Below are 23,868 nucleotides of genomic sequence, written 5' to 3'. Positions count from 1 at the left end.
TCAGCCTTTCCTAGAGACCGGCTGCTTGCCCTTCCTTCCCAGGTGTGCCTTGCATGGATCTGGCTCACAAGCTATCTCCCCAAGAACCCACACTTGAAAGGCAGTTCTGTAGGATGGATGCACGGCCCAGGTGTTGCTGCTAATCTTCTCCTGGACTTAGCTCATGAGCCTTTCAGATGTTAGACTTGACTTCTCTGTTCAGAAACCTTCTCTTCATTGTCTTTCACTCCAGGCGCCCAAGCTCCACCTCCCTTCTCTTTTTCTCTACCTTGTACCTAGCACATGCTAACTGCTATGTATATATTATCTCATATCTGATGGAGCACCTGTTATTTCTACTTTATAAATGAGACAGTTGAGGGTCAGCGACTCAGTAACTGGCTTCAGGCCACCTAGTAAGTAGAGGCACTGGGATTCAAGTTCAGATCCCAATCATTCTCTTTCTTCCACCCCACAGTAATTGCCCACCCTCTGGTGCCCCTGCTGCTTAAGGACTTCTCGGCTTCTGTGCTCACGACTGTGGGTATTCGGCTCTGGTGGCTTCTGCTTTTTAGACTTTTCTCCTTTGACGGGTTCTCTTGGGCTCTGATATTGTTGTTCTTTAGTTCTTTGTTTTTCTTCCAACTTTACCTATTGCTTATGCAGGGATTTAGGGGACTGGATAGTTATTTTACATGGTGAATCTAGGCTGGGTGGTATTTTCTGATATCCAGGCAGTGTACTGGGCCTGACAGGTAGGAGTGTACTTTAGGGGACAAATGGACAAAAGTAGGAGATTAGAACTCTATCAAAAATGCCTTTACATTCCCTCTTAAAACGAAAAAAATCAGTCACTTTTTATCTTGGCCAACTGCTCCTTAGAGACCCCATGATAGTGGCTCTGATTCTATCTCTCCACATACACAGAACTGCAGTGTGAGCTGAGAGCTGAGAGAGGCCCCATATTTCCCTCTGCTGGCATTCCTAGCCTAGAGGTAATTTAAGAAATTTACAGTGTCGTAGGCTGGGTGTGGCAATTCATGCCTATAATTCCAGAACTTTGGGAGGCCGAGGTGAGAGGATTGCTTGAGCCCAGGAATTTGAGACCAGACTGGGGAACATGAGAAGACCCTGTCTCTACAAAAATAAAAAAAATGAGCTGAACATGGTGGTGCCTGCCTATAGTCCTAGGTACTCAGGAGGCTGAGGCAGGAGGATCACTTGAGCCCAGGAGGTCGAGGCTGTGGTGAGCCATGATCATGCCCCTGCACTCTAGCCTGAGTGATAGAGAAAAACTGTGTCTTAAAAATAAATAAAGTATCCTAGAAGGATATCTGTATGTAGAGACATAGGCCTCTTATTCAGATTGGTAAGATATTTTCTATATAGAGGTGACAGGGGTTGGGTTTTGGATGAGTAGTTATTTTTTTGGTTGTTTGTAGTAATGATTTGTTTTTGTCTTATTCCTCTCTCCAGAAATTGATAATTATCATTGTGCTAGTAGTTGTGTTGCTGGGCATTGTAGCATTGATTATTGGACTTTCCCTTGGCTGAGGTAAGAGTGGCCTAAGAGGCTGCTGCACTGAAATGTAAGTAAACGAATGGTTCTTGGGGACTCTGGATTTGGCTGCTCAAGAGGAAATTAGCTTGGAATTTCAAATTCCTCTTCTTTCCCTGTGATTGTCCTTGGACACTGAGCTTTCTACAACTTTCAGTAGCCTGTGGATTCTTTATCTCCTTACAGTTCTGTTGGTTTCTGGCTGCAGTACATGGGTGAGGTCTCTGTTCTTATCCTGTAGATTCTGTCCCCAATCTCTGTCTTGTCATATTTCTCACCACTTCTCCTAGCATACCTGAGCACCCCATGTGACTCCCCTTACTCAGGAAGCATGCTTCTAAGTTGGGTACATCTCTGTCTTGGATCTGGAGTCTGTCTTCTGAATTCTTACTGATTTTCATGGTTGTTGGGCTTTACTTTCTGTATCCTTTTCAATGTAAAGGAAGCTCTGAATTGGGATTTGGATCTGCAGAGTTTTCTCTGTAGCTGACTGGGTCTTAAATGATGACAGTTAACACACTTTTGAGTGTTGCATTGTCCCAGACAATGTACTAAACACCTTATACATATATCATTGAATCCTTACAACGTCTTTGGAGACAGATACAGTATTATGCACATTTTACAGACAAAGAAACTCAGTCAAAGAGAATGTTGAATAATAGGGCCAAGTTCACACAGCTAATAGTGGACCTAGCTTCTCTTTGTAAAAGAAGGTAGCCACTTATCTGTAAAGCCTAGAGAACCTTAGAGGATAGTGATGTTAAAATTTAGACTGTTAATTTTCTTGAAAATTTGTTAAAAATGATAGACTTTTCACTCAATCACTGTTTTTTTGAGACAGAGTCTCCTTCTGTCTCAGGCTGGAGTGCAGTGGCATGATCCTGGCTCACTGCAGCCTCCGCCTCCTGGATTCAAGCGATTCTTCTGCCTCAGCCTCCTGAGTAGCTGGGACTACAGGCACATGCCACTGTGCCCGGCTAATTTTTGTATTATTAGTAGAGGTGGGGTTTTGCCATGTTGGCCAGAATGGCCTCAAACTCCTGACCTCAGGTGATTCACCCGCCTCAGCCTTGGGAAGTGCTGGGACTACAGGCGTGAGCCACTGCGTCCAGCCTGAATCACCTTTTTTTGGTTGTTGTTGTTTTTTGTTTGTTTGTTCTTTGAGACGAAGTCTCGTTCTTTTGCCCCAGGCTGGAGTGCAATGGCGTGATCTCAGCTCTGCAAACTCTGCCTCCTGGGTTCAAGCAATTCTCCTGCCTCAGCCTCCCAAGTAGCTGGGATTACAGGCACCTGCCACCATGCCTGGCTAATTTTTGTAGTTTTAGTAGAGACGAGGTTTCACCATGTTGGCCATGCTGGTCTCAAACCCCTGACTCCAGGTGATTCACCTGCCTCAGCCTCCCAAAGTGCTGGGATTATAGGCGTGAGCCACCACGCCTGGCCTGAATCACGTTTAATAGTAGTGAGCATATCAATCTGGTTATTGGGACTGTTAAGACTTTAGTGACTTTAAAACAAAAATTTTTTTTTTTTTTTGAGATGGTGTCTTGCTCTGTTGCCCAGGCTGGAGCACAGTGGTGTGATCTCAGCTCACCGCATCCTCTGCCTCCCAGGCTCAAGCGTCCTTCCGCCTCAGCCTTCTGTGTAGCTGGGACTATAGGTGTACACCAACACGCCAGGATAACTTTTATATTTTTTGTGGAGACGGGGTTTTGTCATGTCACCCAGGCTGGTCTTGAACTCCTGGACTCAAGTGATCCACCTGCCTTGGCCTCCCAAAGTGCTGGGATTACAGGCATAAGCCACTGCGCCCAGCCAGTGACTTTTAAAATATTTTTCTGAATAAAATATAGCATATATTATAAAAAAAAAAAAAAAAAATCTATACAATACAGAAAATTAAAACTAATGAACTTTTAATATTATTGCTGATAACCTTGTGGCATGTTCACACACACAGACATAGTTTTACATAGTTCAGACTATATTATCCATAGTTTTTTACCCAGTTACAAAATTATAAGCATCACTCCACAGCATTAAAATCTCTTTGTAAATCTAATTTCCAATATGAGATTGTGGTCATCCTCTCAAATATTTAACATTTTCACAATGTTGGAGGTTTATGTTATTTTGCTATAGCTAACAGTGTGACCTTATTTAATATTTTTCTCATTTAAATTTTGTCTTTATTATCAACTCATATAAGTTGGATTACTGAGATAAGAGGTATAAACATTTTTAAGACTTGGCACATAATACCCTGCCAATACCCAGAGCTGTGCCTTCCTTTTATATTTGTTTCAGTGTGTCTCTTCTTATTCCTCCTTCCTTCTATGTGACCAGAGGATCTAAAAGTCAGCTTATTATAGCATTGAGCATTCAACTTCATCTTGAAAGATAAGCAACAGTGAGATGAGCAACCTCTCATAGACAGGTGGTTTGTTGATTTTTTTTCCCCCCTCTTTTTTCTGGCACTTGGAGTCTAGCCCTTGACTTTTTTGCAGGTGAAGTTTAAATTTTGTTTTGGCTCTGAACAATCTGATTGAAATAGATGTTGAAATTTTAAAAAGATAGAATAGTTGTTATTTTTCCATATCCTTGGATGAAAGGTGATATGCAAATTCGTGGTGCCCCTTTCTATTCCTAATTCCAGGACCTCAGAAGGTGTTTGAATCATTTTTCACGACGTAACTCCTCAAAGAGGAGCAGACTAGTTAATATGTTGTTTTTGGTTGACTAACGTATCTTTAACCTGCTAAATTGCTGAGCAGTTGTTAAGCTGCTTTTTTTTTGTAGTTTATTCCATGTTCCCTAATAAAGTCAAAACTGATGTGTTGCCTAGGTCTGGACTCCCCTTTTCCTCCATGTCACCCACGGGGGAGAGGTCTCTGAACAGGAGGGCAGACGGTGTGTTTATATTTCCTAGTAATATGCCAGCTGCTTGCTCTAAGTTCATACGGGGAAAGAGCAATGAAGTTAAGGAACTTGCCCAGGGCTACATAGCTCATAAGGTGGAGCCACCATAATACGACCCCTGAACTTTTTCCATGTGCTTTTCATTGTGCCCTTCTGCTTTCTAAAAGAAAGGCAGCAGGGAGTTCATGAAGATCGAGAACCCGACAGCAGCTCCTGCAGCCTGTCTTTGTGGTGGTGCTGCTGTGGGACCTGCAGAGCAGGTGTTTTCACTAGGGATTGTCCCTTCCCACCACGTCTTCACGGGTGTGGACAGCCTGTGAGAAGGCTTATAAAAGGCCTAGAGGCTTTTCTATTTTTTTTCCCTCTCATAGTAGGGCCTTTTGTCCTTTATACAGTAGGATATTTAACTCCAGGTTCTGTCCTGGGTTTGTGTATTTCATAGTGATTGCTGGTCTTTCCTCCCCACCTTCTAGGTTTGTGGCTGACTCCTTCTGTTGCCCTTTGCCGCCTTCGTGTGTATTGATCAGCTCCTCCTTTCCCTGCCTCCTAGAAACTGATTTCACTCCAGCCTGGTGTGGCCACCCTTGTCTTCAGATGAGAATGGAGTCTGAATGGCCTTCCTGAGAGCGAGTACAACCCGTTCCTTTGTTTCCTTGCGACCACCCTTGGACCTGACTCAGCTAACAATCTAGCCCTGGGGGAATGTGATCTACCTGATGCGACCCTGAGTTATCCTCAGAGCCTCCTCCTGCCCCACCAGCTCTCAAGTACCTTTTCTCCTGGACTGTGTGAACTACCCAGCTTCCTTCCTCCCTGTGGTGTGTCAGATTATGCCTTGCACTTGGGAAAGCTCTTGTGAGACCCTCCCAAGGTGCTGTATTTTTCTACCTCATGGAGTATTCTCCCAGAAACTGCAATTTTTTTTGTAGGGGAGTATCTTTAACAAAGCAGAAGGATTCTTCTAAGTTTGGCAACAATAAGGCTTGGATCTGCGTCTTCTACCTGGCAGGATGCCAATCCTGTTTGTTGTCCCTATGTCCTGAAAACATGAGGGACTGGCAGATGTCATTTTAGTCTGAAGAGCTGACTTGTTTGAAATTCAGCCTTAAATTAAGCTCTTAGTTGTTCAGCTTGGGGGGCAACTTGGATTTTTCTCTGTGTTGTAGTCTCTCGTATTTACTCAAGGAGGGACCAGGATGATACAGTCAGCTGATGTTACGCTTTGCAAAAGGCTGAGGATATGGAATATGTTTCCATGTCTGAGTCTTAGAAACTGGCTGTTCATTGTTAGAAAGCGATGCTTTGTGAAACTATTGCCTTGGGGCCACAAATAATCAGGGATTTAAAATTGGGCAAGGGACAAGGTGCTAGAATCCTAAGCTCTGGAAATATTTCATGACACTGGTGTATTCACTCATGTGTTCCAGATGTATTCTAATTGTGTATGAGATGTATGTACACATACGTGTGTGTCTCTTAGGAAGTAGGAAATAAAAATGGAAGCTATTATGACCTCAAAAAAAAGAAAGCCAACTTTGAGCCAGGATAAAAATTGGGTAAAGGATATTTGCTTACCTGCAAATGAATCCTTGTGGAAATGTGATCTTCCCATATCATCAAGAAACTTGTTTTCTGGAGGAATACTGGGAGAATAAAATGAGAACTCTGGAGTGAGCTAAATTGATCCCAATTAAGTTCTTCTGCTTAGCAGACAGTAAGTATAATTTTTTGACACCCTTCCCCGCCTGCTGCCTATGCTAGGCTTGTCCTGAGAGCATCCCTCAGTAATTTGATATTCATGTGGCCTACAGGATGTCTCATCTGGAGGGCGAGTCAGTTGGGGAACACCACAGGCTACACAGTAGCTTTTCCTGCTGCTGGGTTAATGAGTTTGGCAGGTTCTTTGTCTCACTCAATTCTTATCATGGAAGCAGCAGCAGCCACCGCCAGGAAATCTTCAAGTGTAGTGTCTGTGCTAACCCAATGGTAAATCCCTTAGATCCCCTCCTGTTCTCTGGCAGTCTCCTTGATTTTGGGTACCATGTATATTTTCAGCTTTGACTTTAATGCTTTCTAGGATAGGGTGAGCACCCTTAATCCAGGCACTGTCCATTAGCTTCCTTTGCAAAGGCTACTTACTGCCGGTCACAATCCAGCACTCAGACAGAGCCAAGGGGAGGTCCTCTTGCCCATGGCTATGATGTCAGACACTGGATGGGCTCCAGCCACAAGAGACAAAATCACTAAAGGCCTTTGCTCTCCTCTTACATTGAGGCCTGGGGCTTACAGTTTGGAATATGACATGTGAAGGTTTTTGTTGTTATTTGTATTTTTAAAATGTAAACTTGATTATTTTATTGCTAATTTAAAAATAAAAATGACTTTGTATTGATTGTGAAACGGTTCTGGCTCTGTCTCCATGCAGAAACACTGATCAGGTGCCACCGTGTGGTGATTTTTATTCAGGTTTTAGAATGCAGTTCACATCTTTTTAAGCCATGTGCTGGATCAGATTCAAAAGCGCAATTTTTGAATAAGGTTTAACTCTCACAGAATGCAGTGTAACTATGTGTTTCAGATTTGAGGTGTTCCGCCCAAAAGAATTTGGTTCAGTCCTTGGGAGTGTCTGGCTGTAGGAGAAAATGGGGGAGATCTGTCATGATGTTATCTAGAAGGCGGAATGACCACACCAAACATCCTCTGGGATCCTTTTGATCTAACTTTTGAATGTCTCACCAAAAATAACATTTCTGTTGGCATTCTGGGTCCTAGAAGCCAGATCCATCTCCTTTTTCCTTCTGTTGCTCTCTTCCTTCATACCCTCTTCCATGTCCATGTGCACTTGTCTCCCTGCAGAATAGTTTTTGCAGTGATGTTTCTCATGTGTTCTTTCTTTCCTTGTCTGGATGAGCAGAAGAAGATCATGATCATGATCTGCTGTATTATCCTTGCGATCATCTTAGCTTCCACCATTGGGAGCATATTTGCCTGAAAAAGGTGAGCCATCTGTGGGGATGGTCAGGCCGCCTTTCACTTACTTGAAACCTTTGCGTCTTGGGGGCACTCTAGGTGCCTTAATCTGGGTGGGATTCAGTGCTAATAAAGGTTAGAGAAAACTAAGGAAAGGGATGTTTCAGAGACAGAAAAGTGAGTGAAGAATGAGCTGTTAGCAGGTAGTCTGTGGGAGGAGATTGGGGGACAGAAGGTGGCAATCTGTCCTATAACCTGGTGTGGCAGAATGCTTTGTACAGGTCAAGGATGTTGATTCCTGCTAAACAGTTTGAGCCTTGGTATCTGGAAGTGACAAAAGGAACAAGAATTCGTTCTTAATAAGGTGCATCTTCAACTTTTTGGAAGAGGGCCGGCCACACAGTAAATTCAAATTAAATTTCTTCCCTTTCAAGGTTAATGAAAGTTAACACAGCCTTGTGTATATAGTCCCTTACCCCGGGTAAGAGGGATTTGGTGATCCCAGCCACGAACACCATGCTATATAATCTATGATTTTTTTTTCCTCCATTTTTCTATTATCTCCCACAGCCCTCACAGATTGATCGACTGGCGTTTCTAATCCTCCTTCCACTTCTGTGGTACCATCACTTCTCCACGCAGACTCCTCATCAGCTTCTCCTCTTTCCATTATGAAACTTCTTATGAAACAGGGCACCAATCAACTACTTATTAAGAATTATGCAAAGAAGGACAAACTTACACAGAATTGGGTGGAGGACAGGGACAGGGAGTACAGATACATAGCTGAATAGGCAGATGGCTTAAAGGAGGACTGCAGGGTAGAGAAGAAAGTGGAGTGGGTGCCTCTTTAGGAAGTGAAACTTACAGCCTGCACGTGCAGTATGGCTGTGAAGGGGCAGCTATCGTAGCACACCTGACTCAACAGGATCTTACTTGAACTGCTGTGAATTGGTCAAGTCTGGGCACTTCTGTTCTTCAAGCTCCTCTAGGTCTCACCTTTGACCACTCTACATCTGTTTCCTCTTTCAGGCTCCAGTAGTAGTCTTAAAAGTGAAGTTTAAGGATAAGCACATGCCTATCTTGCTCACTGCTGTGTTCCCACTTTTTAGCACAGTGCCTGCTGCTTATAGGTACTCAAATATCTGCTGACTTAATTACTTATAATTAAGCTCTTATTTCAGTCGGGAACAAATCTTTGGGTTTGACTCCTAAACTCTTTAAGGTACCAATGAGAACACAGTTTGTAACTATCAGAGGCTGTGCAAAGCCGCTTGGGAATAGGCTGATTGACTTATGCAAAAATGCTACTAACCTTTCTCCCCATTACCACAACATAAACTTTAAAGTGCTTTTTCTGTGGGTGGTCGTGGTGGGGTTCTAGCAACAGCCTCTTAATCTGTGGAGAAGATGGCTGTCCCCAGGACTGTGGTTCAGTAACGAAATACAGGCCCACAAAATAAAAGAAACACGTTTATAGTATGACTGAACTCACACATCAGTAGAACACTTTGTGAACCATAACAAAGAACAGATAAAGGTCAGGTGAGAAAGGTGAAATGAGGTTCTCACTCACTTCACCTCTCACCTGATTTGTGTTGCTAGCTGAAACTGCTGGCCAGTAATTTATGTGTAAGAAACTGTTATAGGCTGGGCACGGTGGCTCATGCCTGTAATCCCAGCACTTTGGGAGGCCGAGGCAGGTGGATCACCTGAGGTCAGGAGTTTGAGACCAGCCTTACCAACATACCTACTAAAAATACAAAATTAGCCAGGCATGGTGGCTTGCACCTGTAATCCCAGCTACTTGGGAGGCTGAGGCATGAGAACTGCATGAATGCAGGAGGCGGAGGTTGCACTGAGCCGAGCGCCACTGCACTCCAGCCTGGGCAACAAGAGCGAAATTCTGTCTCAAAAAAAAAAAAAATAAAGAAAAACTGTTCTAAATACTGTCCCCAATTCCATTCAAGGTTCAGTTGTGTTCAGCTTTAAAACCAGCTATGTGAATATGAGTTCTAGTGCAGATAACTTATTTAGTGATTATGTAACAAAAATCCATTAAAAAAATCACAGTATACAATGGTGAGGAGCACACAACTGCTAAGTTTGTACTTTTGAAAGTAAATTATTTGTTTGATACCTTATTTTTTAAGAAAGTGGGATTTAAAAATATTTTGGTCAGTGCTATTTTCTACCCACCTTCAAAAGATAATGGTTTAATATTTCTTATTAATTTGTGCTTCCTTTAATTTGAATAGGGGATAGAACACTGCAGCTGGTTAGGTCTGGAAAACGTTAATCTGGGCAAACAGGGAGCTGGAGCTGTGAGGATCTGAGTCCCAGGGGGCCCTCATTCACTAGCTGTAAGAATTTACGTGTTTCATGGCACATAGCACTGTACTAGATTCTGCAGGGGCACAAACATAGAGCCAAACGCCCTCCCTCTTTGGAGAATTTCAGACCTAGAAAAGGCCACACAGTTCTAACTTTTGTTATTGGTTCCTTTTGCTAAAAGGCAAAAGGTATGTTCCTTGCATATTGTCCAACATCCCCCTTCCAAGATTGTGAGAAGCTGGGTAACTGGGCATCAATAAATGTTGAATCAATTGATCTACGTAGTGTTGTTTTTTTTCTTACTCTAAAAATGTGTTTTAAACCTAGTAAAATATCACAGAAACTGGCTCCTGAAGTGTGTACATATAAAAGGCAGTATAAACATTTAAGTGAGACTTGCATCATAGATAGGGGAATGGGGGGAATGCAAACATTTGTTTCAGCCTTCATGTTCATCTTACACCCCAGGAGAACCAAGAACTCTTCACAGTCATTCAGGCCTATTTCTTAATCTTTTAAGGGATTAAGAATGACCAATGAGAATTTATATCCTGAAGTGATGTTCAAATTTTATTTAATAAAAATATAATACAGTTTTCTTTTTAAATCAACAAATAACATTGTTTTTCAGAAATCATCTCATATGCTGCTCCTTAGTTATGGCATAACAGCTACCCAAAGACTTTAGTGGGTAGGCTGAGGGGAATAGAAATGCAGAATCCTTCTTTCAATAGCCTATATACAGTTATCTCCTACAGTCACTACACACGTTTGGGTATGTAGAACTTGCCCCAGTATTTCCCCTTGTGGGTCAAGTCATATGGGCTCAGTACTTTCCGTATGCCCAGCATGTTGGCAGTGGCTATTCGCTCAAATGTCCAGGGGTTTTGGTTGTTACGTTCTCTTTCCTCTTGATCTTTTCGCATCTTCTCTAGAGTCTCGCGGCTCACAGCCTTTGCTGCGAAGGGCAACTTGTGGGCAACCTGGTCAAGGAAACCTTGCACTTCTTTGAATTCACAACGCCCACCCATCTCTACTACAAGGCGGCCAGCCTTCACAGGTGTCACGTAGTGGTCAACGGCACCTTTGCCTCCCCCCATGCGGTGCCCAACACCTTTGCGAGTGATGGGCTTGAAAGGGGCTGGTACTCGCCATATGGCAAACATGTTCTTGGGGTCCATAGAGCGGTTGATTGTCAGGCGCATCATTTCAAAGTGGCCCCAATGCAGGTAGCCACCACCCAACGCCTAAAAGTGAATGGGAGAATTAGAAACACTTGCGGACTTTGATATCTTCCATGGGCTCTATTATTTTGTCTCTTCTAGTAACTGTGGCTTCAATGATACAATTGAAAATAAAACTTTAGTTTTAGTAAGTCCCATGGAGGAAAAGCCTAGGGTACACAGTAATAAAGACAGCGAAGGGGGACCCATTTCAGTGGAGAGCCAGGGAAGGCTTCTTTGAAGATGTGACATCTAAAGCTAAGGCCAGAATAAAAAGAACAACTAGCCAAGGGAAAAGAGAGGAGTGTGCCAGGCATAAGAAAGGCTTATGTGAAGGCCCTGGCACAGCAGAGGGCTTGGCAAGTTGAACAGAAGCCAATGTGGATGGAGTAGGGTGAGGAATGGGGAGAGTGGGCAGGAGGTTCTGAGAGGTCAGTGGGGGTGATTAAGCTGCAGGAAGGGGACTTTAGAATATCACTCTGGCTGCCTGGTGGAAAATAAATCCTAGTGCACACCCATCTGTGTAGCTGCTGACATCAAGTCTTCATGGAAGCTACTCAACAAGTAAGGAAACAGCTGTTTTCCACATCCTAAATTGTGGGTGGTTTTATTTTACCAGGGCTTGAAAAGATCTCATGATCTGATTATGGGGCAAATTAGCTAGCCTCTTCCTTCCGCTTTTACATTATTTTCATTCTCCATTTAAAAAAAATGTATAACCCAAATGTTTACTGGGTACTCAGTAGCCTCTGTATGTATCAGTTTAAAGAGCTACTGGTGGCAGTTCTAATACAAACTGTAAAGGAAGAGACTAAATTATCCCAAGGATTATGAGATTTTGTTATTCCCTAGCTTCCATCCCATTGCTGCTTGATGCTGAATTCACTCACCAAGATTGCAAAATTGCCTTCTGTGAACTCTGTAGCTTCAGTGGAAGGTCCCCGTATGTCACTCAAATTTTTAGGCTCTCTTCTTACTTTTGGCACAAGTGGTGCCCTTTCAACAAATCTAAGCTTGGGTTTTTCAGGAATGGAAACATCTAAAAGGAGCACAGACAACCAGGATAAAGTAAAACTACACATCTCAAAAGATCTATTTTCTTCCTAGAAAGATTTGTAACGGAAGAAAGTCTTAATTTCTTTCTTCTTCGTTTTTTGGTAGAGACACGGTCTCACTATGTTGCCTAGGTTGGTTTCAAACTCCTGGCCTCAAGTGATTTTCCTGCCTTTACCTCCCAAAGTGTTGGGATTACAAGTGTGAGCCACTGTATCCAGCCTGCAAGTCTTTTTTATTTTTATTTTATTTTATTTTTTATTTTTTGAGACGGAGTCTTGCTCTGTGCCCCAGGCTGGAGTGCAGTGGCGCGATCTTGGCTCACTGCAAGCTCCGCCCCCCCCGGGTTCATGCCATTCTCCTGCCTCAGCCTCCCGAGTAGCTGGGACTACAGGCGCCGCCACCTCGCCCGGCTAATTTTCTTGTATTTTTGGTAGAGACGGGGTTTCACCGTGTTAGCCAGGATGGTCTCGATCTCCTGACCTCGTGATCCGCCCGTCTCGGCCTCCCAAAGTGCTGGGATTACAGGCTTGAGCCACCGCGCCCGGCCAAGTCTTAAAAGTTACCACTGAACAGTAATTCTAAAGGTATATTTTTGCAGATGCTTTTAGTGACAGTGGAATCTTCTGGCTATGATAGTGGCTAATGCAAATGTTTCTAAAACTTTAAAGATAGCAAAGTTTTGTCCTCTGAATCCAAATGCATTTATTAATCACCAACTCTGTGCTTAACACTGTAACAGGGATTTTTTGGAAATCACTAGTTCGCTTAATCTTTAAGACAACTGTATAGCCTTGATATTCTTTTAGGGCTCCCTTTAAAAAAATTTTTAACTTGTCAAAGTTTAACACAGATATATCAAAGGGCCAAACTGAAAATATACAGCTCAGTGAATTACCAGAAAGTGAACACATGAACACATATCACTATTACCCAGATCAAAAAACGGGACGTTAGGCAGGTAGTATTTTTAATCTCCATTTTATAGAAGAGGAACCCAAGGGCTAGAAATATCTTATAATTTGGTCTATGCCATCCAGTTCAACAGCAAAGCTACACAGCATGTCACAAAAATATATACACATATTTCTCTGCCTCTCTGGATGTTAATGGGGGTAGTGGAAGAATATTGTACATAAAAATATCTAAGTTCTCTAGCTCTGCCACATTCTTGTTGAGAAACTTACAACCTAGGAATCCTTTAATCAATGCTCTTTCTCTCATATATGCAGGGACTTTTCATGCTGAGACCAGCACAGGTCAGTGTGCCAGGTTTGGGTGGGCGGACAAAACTTCAGGCCAGACATGTGACATCTTTATCATCCTTGACAATTTGGGGAAAAAAATTAACATATAAATTATTTTAAAAAATTTATAAAGTGAACCAAGTATGGCTTTACAATGGAGACAAATACAAAACAGAAGAGTTTGAGGAAATATCAAATTATTACTATCAGAGTTTCAGAAGCTGCCCCTCAGCTTCTATATGCAGCTACAGAGAAACTTAGTAATGCTTTCTTTCACCTACAAGTCAAATGTACTTTCCAAACATATAGTGGTTTAACAGTTCTGTACAGAAGACCCTCAGATGTACAGACCCTATTCATTTTTTTGAGGGTTCCAGTATATTTCTTTTTTAAAAAGTAAACTAGTTTTACAATATTGTGGCTTATCTTAACAGAGCTTTTTCACACATCGTTAGATGACTGCATATATGGAACCTTATTTGGAGAGAACATCAAAAGTCCAGTTTTTTTTTTTCTTTTGAGACAAAGCCTCACTCTGTTGCCCAGACTGGAGTGCACTGGCCTCCTGAGAAGCTGGGATTGCAGGTGTGCACTACCCCCTAATTTTTGGTATTTTTAGTAGAGACAGGGTTTCTCCGGGTTGGCAGGCTGGTCTCCAACTCCTGGCCTGGAGTGATCCACCCGCCTCTGCCTCCTAAAGTGCTGGGATTACAGGCGTGAACCACCGTGCCTCGCCAAAAATCCAGATTTCAGGCCAACTGACTACTGGCTGAGTGGACCACGGGCCACACACCAGTGGCAGGCGTTAGGGGAGCTATCTCATTAGACGCTGCTCCCTAAGAGGAGGGAACTTTTTTGGTTTCCTTTGTTCTTTATTTCTAGCGCTCAGAATATTGGTTGGCAAGACAGTACACTCTAAAAACATTTACTGAAAGAGTGAACGGGGACGGGAAACACAAGAACACTCCTATGTCATCTCCCACCCTCTCCTGGTTTCCATCAGAGAAAAGATTTACAAACAGCAGAAAGGCAAGCTCTCACCTTCAAAACTTGGTACTGGGAGCAGTGTCTTTAGGCCAGCACTGGCGGGGAGGGGTGCCCAAGAATCTACAAAGACAAACCAAGTTAAACGACGAAGGTAACAAGGCCAGGACCCCGATACAACCTGGGCCAAAGGTACTACTTCTTATTCTTATTTATTTTTTTGAGACGGAGTCTTGCTCTGTCGCCCAGGCCCCAGTGCAGTGGCGCGATCTCGGCTTACTGCAACCTCCGCCTCCCGGGTTCAAGAGATTCTCCTGCCTCAGACTCCGGAGTAGCTGGGATTACAGGCGCCCGCCACCACGCCCAGCTAATTTTTTTGGTATTTTTAGTAGAGACGGGTTTCACCATGTTGGCCTGGCTGGTTTCAAACTCCTGACCGCAAGTGATCCGCCCCCCTCAGCCTCCCAAAGTGCTGGGATTAAAGGCGTGAGCCACCAAGCCGGCCCAAAAGTACTTCCGCCGGAAGAGTCTTGAGGTTGGGATGTGAGTTCCACTAAATGTGCTCAGAGGCTCAGGCTCCGCAGAAGGCCAGCCGGGGTCTCTGGGCGCCGACTCCCAGACGCAGTTGTGACCCTCTTGCACGAACCCCTACGATGGAGATCAGCGGTGGGATAGCGTAGTCCCTAACCAGTGCTTCACCGAGCATATGCAGAGCCGCCTTTTGGGTTAGAGAGGAAAAGCACTAGAGGGTGGGGGAGGAAGAGGGGTAAAGTCTTTAGGAACCAAAAGGGACTTCTGACCTGACAAGCGCACCCGCAGGAGCGGCGCACTAGCGCGAGCCAGTAGCCTCCACATGGTCACGGACGTCCGGCGGCGCGGAGGTCCCCACAGCGACTACAGCGCTCCCCTCCACCCTGGTAGGCAGCGGCGCTCTAGTAGCTAGCTGGAATCAGCTCAGGACACCGCTCAGTGTGGCCGGAAGTTGTGTTCACACCGGTCCACTTCGCGGAGTCCCGACGGAAGCGGAAGAAACTCGAGCGACTGAGGTTGAGTTCCGTCGGAGGTTGAGTTCCGCCGGTCAAAGGCGCTGTCCGCCCAGCCACGCCCAGGGGCCTTGTTGGCCCTCTAGGGTTCTCCTTCCAATTCCCAGTTTTTCCCCAGAAGAGGGCGGCGGAGCGGGGAGTTTTTTGTTTTATTTATTTATTTTTTCTGTGGAGTACAACTGTCAATGCCTGCCGGTTCCTTAGCAAGGTAGTCCCTTATGATTCACAGCCTTTGAGACCTTTTTCTAGGGGACCCCTCGAAGACATTAGGAGAATACCAGATTTGGCAATGGTTTAACATTTATAGGGCAATTGTAGTGTGTCATTGAGTACCTCATTCGTTAGTCGTGCCAACGAATCTATGAGATAAGTCATTATACTGATTTTGCAGATTCCATCCTGAGGCTGAAATAATTTAACTTGTTCTGGGTCATACAACAGGAAAACAGTACCATCAGAATTTGAGCACAGTCTGGGATTCCAGAGAGCTCAGTGAATGAACAATATTGTTGATGAAAAGAGTGAAACACTGTAAGATATTGGAAGAGATTTATTCTGAGCCAAATATGAGCAACCATGGCCTGAGAACATGTGCCCAAGGTGGTAGAGGTGTAGCTTGGCTTTATACATTTTAGAGGGGCATGAGACATCAATCAAATGCATTTAAGAAATACATTGGTTTGGATCAGAAAGGCGGGACAAGTCAAGGTGGGCTTCTAGGCTTCTAGTTGACCATTCAACAAACATCTCTTGAGCATCTACCATAGTGCTATGAGCAAAATTAATGTGTCTACACTTATTCCAGAGGTTTCAAGGTAAAATAAATTCAGTCTCAACTGGAAGAGTTACTGAAGTTTTACAAGAAAGCTATTTCAGCTGTTCTCATCTATTAAATCAACAGGTGCAAAGAATGCATCAACTCCTTAATTGTTTGACCAAGAAGAAAGAACAATGCCATTAGTCTTGTTTTCTGTCTCAGTATTCACTGGTTATATTAAAGTATTTCTATGAATGTGTTCATCATAGTGAATAATTATTGTTGCTCAGTTAAATTATTTACAAATCTGTTGTTATAGGCCATGCTGCAGTAAACATCCTTGTACATTTTTGTTATTTTGTATTTCTTTTGGGCACTTTCAAAAGGAGAAATTTATGGATCAAAGGGAATGTTCATTTTAAATCTTTTGACTTTATATAGTTGTGCAAAATTGGCCTCCATGAACAGCTTATCAGAGTGCTTTCTTGATCAACATCCTTGCTAAAGAAGGATATTATAATTTTTCTAGAGCTTTGTCAATATGAAAGGTGAAAAACACCACTCAATGTTACATTTATAACAGGATGTTAAAATGCGATTGTTTCTGCCTCAGTTTTGCTTGGGACCACAAGGTAATCTCCACATTTCAAAGTGAGGTGCTGGGCCTCTTAGGCAGAGTTTATGCAGCAGGTGGTAGGAACTGGCTTTGCTGTTTTTAGCTGCCCATTCTCTGCCAGCCTGTAAAAAACACTAGAAAAGCCAAGACAGGAAATGGAGACTGGAGATTATAATAAAGATTTCGTTAATAGAGTTGTTGGTGTACTGTGACTTTCATGCCTTCCTCTATTCAATGGCAAGGGTTGAGGGGTGCTCTGTCAAGCCCAGTGAAAGACATTTCTAGATGATTCAGAGAGTTTAATATAATTCTTCTGCAGTTTGAGAGACACTGGGCATTGGGGTTTGACACCGGCTTGAGAAAATGGTATGTTTGGAGGCTGGTAGAAGCTGCCTGTGGCATCAAAAGTAGAGTTGCAGTTGGGAAGTAGCCACATTTCCATTGATGGTGGGGCAAAGGTGTGCATGTCCTGTTGACTAGGTGTGGACTCCATGACTAGGTGTGGACTCCAGTGTAGAGTGCCAAGGTAGGGTTTCTTACATCCTGTCCAACAGAACTGCATCAAAGACAGGGAGAAAGAAGGTGGAGTAGGTGTGAGGATGGATGTCCTGGGCCTGAGGGAAGAATCATGTGCAACCACCCAACAACTCAGCAGAGATGAATTTGCCTGCATCAAGGGAATGGCAGATGAGAGATCCTCAGCAGGGGGGTATGTGTGTGTGTATGTGTGTGCATGTGCGTGTGTGTGTGTTTGTGCATGTGAAACATTTGATATCTTGAAGTCCTGACTTTTAGCACTTCAAAATGTCAAAGAGAGGTCCTGGAAAAGATCCTTCCTCACAGCCCTTAGAAGCAACAAGCAATCCTGCAGACACCTTGATTTCAGACTTCCAGCCTCCAGAACAGTGAGGCAATAAGCTTCTGTTGTTTAAGCCACCCGGTGTGTGGCACTTTGTTTGTTTAGAGACTGGATATCACTATTAAAGCACCCTCTTTCTCTCATGAGTGCTTTATGAATTCTTCTTTAAGAAGGAAAGTACTGTTGAGTGCTGTACTAGTTTCCTAGATCTGCCATGACAAAGTGTCACAGGCTGGACATAGTGGCTCACACCTGTAAGCCAGCACTTTGGGAGGCTGAGGTGGGAGAATTGCTTGAGCCTGGGACTTTAAGAACAGCCTGGGCAACATAGTGAGATCCTGTCTCTAACAAACAAACACACAAACACGAAACAAAGTACCACACACTGGGTGGCTTAAACAACAGAAGCTTATTGCCTCACTGTTCTGGAGGCTGGAAGTCCGAAATCAAGATGTCTGCAGGGTTGCTTGTTGCTTCTAAGGGCTGTGAGGATCTTTTCCAGGCCTCTCTTTAGCGCAGAGATGACCGTCTTCTTTCTACATCTCCTCACATCATCTTTCTTCTGTATATGTCTGTGTGAATGCAAATTTCAGCAAATTGGATTAGAGTCCATCCTAATGACCTCATGTTAACTTGATTACCTCTGTAAAGATACTGTCTCTAAATAAGGTTACATTCTGAAATGCTCGGGGTTAGGTCTTCAAGATGATATACTTTTTGAGGGATCCTATTCAGCTCACACCAGGTGCCACCATCTCAGAGGCATCATAAATAGTGACAGACTGGGGATAGGAAAGATCTTATTGATTAGTAAAAGTGCAAGATGAGGAAACAGGTTCACTCCATGCTCCCCATTTTGTTTTTACTATTATCTCTCTATCTGAAGCAGGGCTGAGCTGGGGGAGCAGAGTCACTTTTCTTTTAAATGGAATTCAGAGTTGTGACTGTTACACAGTATTAGACATTTTAGGTACTGAAGTGAGAATGTTTTCTGTGATTAGAAGTGACAACACAACTTTTTAATTTTTATGTTTTAAATAAGAGAGTAATGAGAAAATACAAAAACCAAACAAACAAAAAACACACACACAAAATCAAACCCAACCCAGCCTCACAGAGTTGATTTGGATAACCAGTCGTAACTAAAGTTGATTTCTGATGGCGTTCTCCGAATTTTACTTAATATAACCTACATACTGGTTATAGGTTAGTTTGCATTTCCTTAATGATAAGTGATGTCACACCTTTTCTCATGTCCTTGATTTCACATATTTTTGTCTATTTGTTTTCTGTGTGTGTGATTTGCTTGTATAGTTTGTCTATTTTTAAAATTATTTTGCTTTTTTTCTTATCAATTCAAAATTGCTTATGTATTAAGTATAGCACCTCCTATTAGGTTGTATATGTTTTATTTTTATTTATTTTTTGAGACAGAGTTTCACTCTTGTCATCCAGGCTGGAGTGCAGTGGGGTGATCTCAGCTCACTGTGAACTCTGTCTCCCAGGTTCAAGCGATTCTTCTGCCTTAGCCTCCTGAGTAGCTGGGATTACAGGTGCCCACCAACATGCCCGGCCAATTTTTGTGTTTTTAGTAGAGATGGGTCTTCACCATGTAGACCATGCTGATCTTGAACCCCTGACCTCAAGTGATCCGCCAGCCTCGGCCTCCCAAAGTGTTGGGATTACAGGTGTGAGCCACCGTGCCCGGCTGGTTGTATATTTTAATTGTTTTCAGTTTTCAATATATCTTGATTGTTTTTGAAGTAGGACTATTTATAACTTTTATGCAGTAAAAACCTGTCCGTAATTGTCTTAAGAATTTTGACTTTCAGCCAGGTGCAGTGGCTCATGCCTGTAATCCCAACACTTTGGGAGGCTGAGATGAGAGTATTGCCTAGCCCAGGAGTCCAAGACTAGCTTGGGCAAAACAGCAAGAACCCATCTCTACACAAATAAAATATTGGCCAGACGTGGTGGCTCACGTCTGTCCTCCTGTTACTTGAGAGGCTGAGGTAAGAGGATTGCTTGAGCCCAGGAGGCTGAGACTTTGATAAGTCAGAATATATTAATACTGCTTATAAAGGCCAGAGATAGGGATATAACATAATTCTTTCTCAAAGTTGAAAATTCTCATTTAATATGTGACTTTATTTATTTATTTATTTATTTATTTATTTATTTATTTATTGAGGTGGAGTCTCGCTCTGTCACCCACGCTGGAGTGCAGTGGAGCGATCTCAGCTCACTGCAAGCTCCGCCTTCCAGGTTCACGCCATTCTCCTGCCTCAGCCTCCCGAGTAACTGAGACTACAGGTGCCCACCACCATGCCCAGTAATTTTTTGTATTTTTAGTAGAAACGGGGTTTCACCGTGTTAGCCAGGATGGTCTCGATCTCCTGACATTGTGATCTGCCCGCCTCGGCCTCCCAAAGTCCTGGGATTACAGTGGCTCCACTGCTCTCGGCCTATTTTATTTTTATTTTTTATTTTTTTGAGACAGAATCTTGCTCTTTTCCCTAGACTGGAGTGCAGTAATCTCTGCTCACTGCAGCCTCTGCCTCCCGGGTTCAAGTGATTCTCCTGCCTCAGCCTACCAAGTGGCTGGTATTATAGGCACGTGCCACCACGCCTGGCTAATTTTTGTAGTTTTAGTAGAGACGGGTTTTCACCACGTTGGCCAGGCTGGTCTTGAACTTCTGACTTCAAATAGTTCACCTGCTTCATCCTCCCAAAGTGCTAGGATTACAGGCGTGAGCCACCGGACCCGGTCTTAATATGTGACTTTATAATGTACTAAATTCTCACAGCTTTTGGGAGTTCCTTTTGACATTTTCTTCCATTCCCATGTTCTGAGACTGGTCCTACGTTGTTTTAGTCATTGTCACTTTATTACACATTTTTATATCTGTTCCATCAAGTTGTTTTTGCAATCTATAAAAAACATACTGGCTATGTTTAACATGTTTGTTCTTCGAGATAAAATTTAGAACTATTTTGTTAAGTTCCACACTCTCTATTTTTATTTTCTTGGCTAGAATTCTCATTTCTTTCTTTTCTTTTTTTCATTTTAATCTCAGAACCATTTGCACTTCTGACCAAGTTGAGGCTTTTGCTATTTCAAAGAGTTGTAGGATCTCAGTTTGAAGGGACTGGAGGTGTCAGATATTTAGCTCCAGTTCCTCAACAGTGTACTTCAACCACATACTTGTTATAGGTTATTCACACATCTAATTAAAGGCAAGTGCAATTGTATACAATCCCTAAATGGAGGGAAGATATTTGCTAACAAGCTTCCCTTCTTTCTTTTCTGCATCTTCACAAAATAGTCATGCTTAGTCGACCCTGCCCCACTTTACCCTCCCAAGTAGCTGTCATTATAGACCTGTGCTACTAGGCCGGGCTAATATTTACATTTTTCATAGAGACAGTGTTTCATTATGTTGCCCCAGCTGATCTACGAACTCCTGGACTCATACAAGACTTTACCCTGTGTGTCCAGTAGAGGTCACAAAGTGCTTATTATAGCCACTGAAACCCCAACCAAATGCGTGCTTTGGCAATCGCATTATGCAACAATGAGCACACATAAATGATTATAATTAGAGGGAATTGTTACACTTTAATTCATTCTTCTCTAGTACACTCAATACATTAGGATAGAGAGCTTGTTACATATCTCAGAGAATACAATTCTTAAGACTTTTCCAAAAATTAAGAGAATTTTAGAGATGATTCTATACCAAATCTCTGATTGTATAGATAAAGAAACTGATCTTTGAGTTCATTAGAGACTTGTCCGGGTCACTCAGCTTGTTTATGAGCGAATACAGGAGTGATAACTCAAAATCTTTTGATTCTAAGATCAGATTTCTTCTCACACTGTATCTGTAGACTATGTTTTCCAACATAGTCTAAATGACTATAATATTTGAAGTTAGAATTTGCATTCTAACTTCAAAATATATATTGTATTCTCTGAGATATGCATACTGCTTATAATAAGCTCTCTATCTTAATGTATTGAGTGTAATAGAGAAGAATGAATTAAAGTGTAACAATTCCCTCTAATGATAATCATATGAAATAATATGAAGGAAAACAGTTATCATATTACACATTTCTTCTCATTAATTCCTATGAGAGTTTACCACTACCCAACATAAAACAGAGTGCATAATAAACACAAATGCATCTTTCCATAAAGCTCCCCTCATAAAAATGGAAGTAAACATTACATTTCCAAGTGAAATGGAACACTACAGTGTTTAATAAATGTATTTGCTTCGTCTTCCAAATCTATGTGCATCCATTCTTTTTTTTTTTTTTTTTTTTTTTTTTTTTTTTGAGACGGAGTGTCGCTCTGTCGCCCAGGCTGGCGTGCAGCGGCGCAATCTCTGCTCACCGCAAGCTCCGCCTCCCGGGTTCACGCCGTTCTCCTGCCTCAGCCTCCCGAGTAGCTGGGACCACAGGCGCCTGTCCCCGCGCCTGGCTAATTCTTTTGTATTTTTAGTAGAGACAGGGTTTCACTGTGTTAGCCAGGATGGTCTCGATCTCCTGACCTCGTGATCCTCCCGCCTCGGCCTCCCAAAGTGCTGAGATTACAGGCGTGAGCCACCGCGCCCGGCCGCATCCATCATTTTTAAAATTTTATTTTTATTTTTATTTTTTATTTTAGATTCAGGGGTTACACGTGCAGGTTTGTTACATAGGTATATTGCATGATGCTGTGGTTTGGGCTTCTAATGATCCTGTCACTCAAGTAGTGAACATAGTACCTGATAGGTAGTTTTTCAACGCTTGCCCCACTGCTTCCCGTCTCGTCTCCAGTGTTTATTGTTTCCATCTCTGTGTCCATGTGTACTCAACGTTTAGCTTCCACTTATTTTATTTTTTATGTTTTTTTGAGATGGGGTATTGCTCTGTCACCCAGACTGGAGTTCAGTGGTGTGATCATTGCTCACTGCAGCTTCAACCTCTCTGGCCCAAGTGATCCTCCCACTTTACCCTCCCAAGTAGCTGTCATTATACACATGTGCTACTATGCCCTGCGAATGTTTAAATTTTTCATAGAGACAGTATTTCGTTATGTTACCCCAGCTGGTCTGCGAACTCCTGGGCTCAAGCAATCTTCCCAACTTGGCCTCCCAACATGCTGGGATTACAGGTGTGAGCCACTCCCCTCAGCCTTAGCTCCCACTTATAAGGGAGAACATTCAATATTTGGTTTTCTGTTTCTGCATTAATTCATTTAGGATTGCAGCCTCCAGCTGCATCCATGCTGCTACAAAGAACATGATTCCATTTTTTTTATGGCTATGTAGTATTCCATGATCTATATGTAACATATTTATGCAATCCACCGTCATGGGCACCTGGGTTGATTCCATGTCTTTGCTATTGTGAATAGTGTTGTGATCAACATATGAGTGCAGGTGTCTTTTTGGCAGAGAATTTGTTTTCCTTTGGGTGTATATGCAGTAATGAGATTTCTGGGTTGAATGGTAATTCTATTTTTAGTTCTTTGAGAAATCTCCAAACCACTTTTCATAGGAGCTGAACTAATTTGCATTTCCACCAACAGTGTATTAGCATTTCCTTTTCTCCTCAACCTTGCCAACATCTGTTATTTATTGATCATTTAATAATATCCATTCTGACTTGTGTGATATGGCCTCTCATTGTGATTTTGATGTGCATCTCTTTGATGATTAACGATGTAGAACATTTTTTCATATGTTTGTTGGCTGCTTGTATGTTTTCTTTTGAGAAGTCTCTGTTCATGTACTTTGCCTACTTTTTAATGGTATTGTTTTTTTTTTTTTTTTATTTGTTTAAGTTCCTTATAGATTCTGGATGTTAGTTCTTTGCTGGATTCACAGTTTGCAAATATTTTCTCCCATTCTGCAGGTTGTCTGTTTACTCTGTTGGTAACTTCTTTTTTTTTTTCTTGGTTGTTTTTATTTTTATTTTTATTTTTATTTATTTATTTATTTTGAGACAGAGTCTCCTTTTGTTGCGCAGGCTGGAGTGCAGTGGCGCAATCTCAGCTCACGCAACCTCTGCCTCCCAGGTTCAAGCAATTCTCCTGCCTCAGCCTCCCAAGTAACTGGGATTATAGGTGCCCACCACCATGCCTGGCTAATATTTGTATTTTTAGTAGATATGGCATTTCACCGTGTTGCCCAGGCTGGTTTCAAACTCCTGACCTCAAGTGATCTGCCCACCTCACCCTCCCAAAATGCTGGGATTACTGGCATGAGCCACGATGCCCAGACGGTAATTTGTTTTGCTGAACAGAAGAGTTTTAGTCTAATTAGGTCTCA

The 23,868-nt window shown here is 42.6% G+C and overlaps 2 protein-coding genes across 12 annotated transcripts in view; one reads left to right on the top strand and one right to left on the bottom strand.

Annotated features, from left to right (window-relative positions):
- STX3 (syntaxin 3) overlaps positions 1-10,043 on the top strand; it is a 52,333-nt gene extending 42,290 nt beyond the window's left edge. For 2 of the 11 annotated variants that reach the window (XM_050756982.1, XM_050756979.1), the window contains exons 10-11: positions 1,456-1,534; positions 4,933-6,859. In XM_050756982.1, coding sequence (XP_050612939.1) covers positions 1,456-1,533 — 78 coding nt within the window. In that variant the 3' untranslated portion in view covers position 1,534; positions 4,933-6,859. The other 9 variants (XM_050756988.1, XM_050756987.1, XM_050756986.1 and 6 more) reach the window with 7 other exon arrangements.
- Positions 10,044-10,312: 269 nt separating this feature from the next.
- MRPL16 (mitochondrial ribosomal protein L16) overlaps positions 10,313-23,868 on the bottom strand; it is a 129,324-nt gene continuing 115,768 nt past the window's right edge. Inside the window, exons 2-5 of the mRNA XM_050756999.1 lie at positions 15,071-15,244; positions 14,328-14,393; positions 11,877-12,025; positions 10,313-11,010 (exon numbers count right to left, since the gene is read on the bottom strand). Coding sequence (XP_050612956.1) covers positions 10,525-11,010; positions 11,877-12,025; positions 14,328-14,393; positions 15,071-15,125 — 756 coding nt within the window. The 5' untranslated portion in view covers positions 15,126-15,244 and the 3' untranslated portion in view covers positions 10,313-10,524. The remainder of the gene's footprint in view (positions 11,011-11,876; positions 12,026-14,327; positions 14,394-15,070; positions 15,245-23,868) is intronic.

Source organism: Macaca thibetana, chromosome 14 (assembly GCF_024542745.1).
Source record: "Macaca thibetana thibetana isolate TM-01 chromosome 14, ASM2454274v1, whole genome shotgun sequence".
Classification (NCBI taxonomy): Eukaryota; Metazoa; Chordata; class Mammalia; order Primates; family Cercopithecidae; genus Macaca; species Macaca thibetana.
Note: the sequence above shows the minus strand (reverse complement) of the source record. Positions and strands in the feature narration are given on the sequence as shown.